At 39.7% G+C, this 4379-nt stretch overlaps 1 protein-coding gene across 1 annotated transcript; it reads left to right on the top strand.

Moving 5' to 3' along the window:
- Nucleotides 1–778: 778 nt before the first annotated feature.
- Nucleotides 779–4119, top strand: LOC103523391 (sideroflexin-1-like; the record flags this gene model as incomplete). Its single annotated transcript, XM_008488441.3, has 5 exons — nucleotides 779–899; nucleotides 1658–1733; nucleotides 2160–2373; nucleotides 2726–2910; nucleotides 3393–4119. Coding segments are annotated over 5 exons (656 nt in total), but the record flags the coding sequence as incomplete, so codon positions are not given.
- Between the last annotated feature and the right edge of the window lie 260 nt (nucleotides 4120–4379).

The following is a 4379-nucleotide window of genomic DNA, read 5'->3' as shown; positions in this document are numbered from 1 at the left end:
CATATTTATGTGCTGGAGTTCCTCTTAGTCTTGTTGGTTTTCTGAACTTGTTTTCCATTTAAATTTGATTCCTATGGGTTTAAGTTGTCTTTATGAATCACAAGGATGATGAAAAGTTTTTCATGTCAAGCACTGAAACAGATGAATGGAGACTGTACTATTTTAAAGCATATTCTACCTAAGTAAATACCTCTTACCAGGTGAGCACCACCTTGGTTACCCTTAAGGCATGTTCCCACTTGTCATCTAATCTAAAATATGTATATACAGCCCCTTGTGTAACTGACTGACTCACTCACTCACTGACTCACGTATACAAATTCTAACCCACTTCTAGATGAGCTAGGAAGATGCGGTTTTCACCATTGGATTCCTTATTTTTTGTACATACTGGAAAAAATTGGAAACTCCCGAAATTTCAAACTGTTCCCGAGATATTGACGTTTTCTAGTTCCCCATAAGAAATACATGGGGAACACACTTTGAGGCCAGCAAAACTTTTCCTACGTTTAATATTTTGCTCTCGCTTTTAGATTTCAGTTTTCATTTCTTCGAGACAAGACTCAGGGACAATATTAATTTTCAGGGGCGAAGCCAAGGGAGCGCGAAGCGCGACCCCCTGCACAACCCCGCAAAGCACCCGGAGTGCGCAGCACAACCGTAAAAAGTTTTTAGCCTTATGGTGCGTTTCCACTTACTCGGCATGATCTCGTTTAAATTCAAACAGATCCGATCGGCAAAATGCCGAGTGAGTGGAAATTCACCATTAGAAGGTAAGTAACATTTTTTTTTCTTTTCAGATCTACCCCAGCTGTCGTGTTTTGGCAATGGTTCAATCAATCGTTCAACGCAGTTGTCAATTACACAAACAGGAGTGGAGGTAGTCCAGTAGACGAATCGTAAGCATCACCTAGTATAGCGATTCCCAACCGTGGGTACGTGCGAGACCCTCCAAGGGTATGCGAGAAAAAAATGTGTAATGGCGGACAAAAGTAAATTTTGAATTTTAACTGCTCATCAGTGCAGTACGGTCCAAAAACAGTACTGATTTTTTTTTTCAAAAGGTACTGAGTGTGTTTAGAATTCCTAGGTATGCGTACCCCCGGTACTGATTATGATCTTGGCGGGATTAAATCCGGGTACCCAAGGGGTACGCGGGCAAAAAAGGTTGGAAACCACTGACCTAGTAGGTCACCGAGATAAAGATCAACGACTAATTCATTCACTAAGACCGCCATTCCATTGGATGAAATTTCTAACCCTTCGACGCACCGCGAAGTTAAAGATTAGAATGGAACTTCATTTGAAGAAATACAAATGTACCAGAAGGTACGGTTCGGCTTTGAAGAAAATGGGATTAATGGGAACACCGGAACACTATAAATCTAAAGGTAGAAATACACTACCATCACGTCACGTGAAGTCAGAAAGATGTAGTATGTTCGGCCCGCGGACACTTTTGATCACCATGCTGTCTGCAAAATTTGAGTGACCTGTGCCTAAAGGTAAAGTCGTGAGAAGCGCTTGATTAGTTCAAAGTTTTCTCACAATATTGTAGGTAATTTCGTTCAGGACAGCCACACTAACATCACGTTACGTCATGTCACGTGACGTGATGGTACTGTGTTTCTACCTTAATAGTAATTCTGTTTTCCAGATTGCTGATCAAATCCTACTGTGCAGCCACTGGATCAGCAGTAGCCACCGCCCTGTCTCTCAACCACCTAGCAAAAGTAAGTGAGACCATCTAACCGAAGGCCAAAGTAAGTCGGACCATCTAGCCAAAGTAAGTCAGACCCCTAGCGAAAGTAAGTCTGATGTGTCTTGTCTTCTTTAAAAGGGGTGGACGGAGAACTCGCATGGATCATTATTATTTCATGTGCGAAGATGTACCAGGTACTTACATTCGATAAATCACAGGAAAAAAGTGCTGCAAACACTTTTAACTTCCATCATCCGTTTCTGGACTTTATGGAATGAGCTTCCGATGAACGTCATACTTTTAAGAATCAGGAAATTAATTTTACGTTCCTAAAATTAGGTAGGCCTAAACTCTTATCAATCTAATACAAACGAAGAAGGTAGCATGAGAGGTACATCATCTTCTTTCCATGGTAAGTTCTCTTGTTCTTTCTATAAAAAGTCCTCTTTTTTCGCAGAAAGCGCCGCCCATTTTCGCTCGGCTTGTGCCATTTTCCGCCGTGGCTGCGGCCAACATGGTGAACATTCCATTCATGCGGAACAAGGAGATCACAGACGGTCTGCCTGTGTATGACGCCAACAACAATCTGATAGGGAACTCACAGAAGGCGGCCGTCACGGGCATTTCCATGGTGGTTGTCAGTCGGATTGGAATGGCCACACCCGGGATGAGTGAGTTTCTTGCGAATTAACTTGGTATAATAGGAGTAACCTGCGTGGCTGAATGGGTATCACACTAAGCCTGCACACCGGAGGTGGAGTTTGGGGTGCACTCAGCTCCATGAGAACTATTGAGTGGCTACAATAAGTGAGTAGCAACCAGTATTTCTAAGTGTGCCCCGGCGATAAAAGATCTAACTAGTAGGATAGGATTTTTTATTTTTCTTAGACCAATGGCTTCACTATTGAAACTTAGAGCTGAATCCTCCTCGTCTAAAACTTTGGCAAACTACCCGATTCTTTCCAGGTTCGATTTCAAAATAATCCCCTCTCATAATTTTACCCTAACACGTTTTTATTCCAGTTGGTATCCCTGTCATTCTCAACTACTTGGAGAGGAAAGGCACCATCCGACACCTCAAGTGGGCTCCCACTGCCATTCAAATAGGTCTTCTAGCAGTATTCCTAACCTTTACCACACCCATGTGCTGTGCTCTGTTCCCTCAGCAGACTCCCATCCAAATCTCAAGCCTGGAGCCCGAGCTGCAGGTAAGTCAAGTAGAAGTCGTGGGTTCAAGCCTTCCCTTAGGAAAAATTTTATATTTGAGCACATCAGCAAATGGTTTCTTCAAAATAAATTGATCCCAACGGCAAGGAAAACCTGGACCCTTGACAAATGGAGTGTGCCTGAAGGCATGTGATGTGTTCCAATCCGCTCTACATATTTTTGCAAATAAAAACAATAGCATTGTTGTAGGTATTTCTTCAAATTGAGGCCCAAAGACGAATTTATGATGAGACGAATTTAAAAAAGTGCCAAAATGCAGAAAACATTTTTGGCGCTGAGTCATTCAGGGTCATCAGGATTGATTTGCCTGGATTGAAAACAAAAAGAGAGAAAGTAAGGCCACATCAACAGGTGTACCCACTAGACACTAGGCGAAACACAGCCACGTTAGAAACAAAATATCAATTAAACAGAAGAGTACTGAAATTCCCGAGAGTTAAATTCGAATGATCTTTTATTCCAGGAGCGAGCCAAGAAGCTGAATCCCCCACCCACGGTAGGATATTACAACAAGGGACTCTAAATCCAGAACAAAATTTATATGTGATTCCGATGAAATCTAAAATTCCTACAGGGTCTTTTACTATGACTTTTATGACAAATCGCTATGAACGGCTCCTCGAAAGGTAACGCAAGTATTTTATAGACACGTAGAAAACGCATACAAAAGTGTTTTAAATATGTACTACAATTTACTGTAGTGCTTTAGATTCTAAATTTAAGTAGAATTTTCATTGGTCCCCATGTATTCATAGCAATTTTAGGTAAGTACCTATAAATAATCTATGGTGATAAAGTATCTTGGTAGTCTGGATTATTTCCAGGGCTAATCAAAGCAAAGTATGTTAGAACTTTATAGGCTCATTTAGTATAAGAAGTCTATCTTAGGACCTAGAATCTTGGTTGTGAAATAATTCACCGTCTTCCCTTAGCAATTTAGTAAGAAAATCTAGTCTTGTAGTCTTCCATTGAAAAATGCTACAAAGTCGAAAAAGAACTTTGATCCCGAATCATCATAAATCATAATTATAAGCACGCCATGCGAAAAAGTCCGAGGGTCTAATCCTAGGATGTTATAATTAGGAAAACGGTATGGATAAGAAAAAGGAAAATTTCCCTTGTATAATGAGTTAGTGAGTACCTACAGTTCAAAAAAAAAAAAAAAAAAAAATGAACCTTTCAATATTTTAGTCAACTTTTCAACATAAAATTTTAGTGAGGACCCTTAAACCTGTGATAATCTGTATACGCCTACACAGCAGTAACATAACAACATTCCATAATCTTATGATTAACAATGTGTTCTTCCACAATTCATTCCAAGACAATAAAATAAAGTGTTATTTATTCCTATTAAACAAATTATTCTTGTTATTTTCTATACCTAAAAAACAACCCCTTTCTATATTTATAACAATATTGTTTTTTTTTTTTTTTTTTTTTTTTTTAC

Source organism: Diaphorina citri, unplaced genomic scaffold (assembly GCF_000475195.1).
Source record: "Diaphorina citri unplaced genomic scaffold, Diaci psyllid genome assembly version 1.1 scaffold21629, whole genome shotgun sequence".
Classification (NCBI taxonomy): domain Eukaryota; kingdom Metazoa; phylum Arthropoda; class Insecta; order Hemiptera; family Psyllidae; genus Diaphorina; species Diaphorina citri.
Note: the sequence above shows the minus strand (reverse complement) of the source record. Positions and strands in the feature narration are given on the sequence as shown.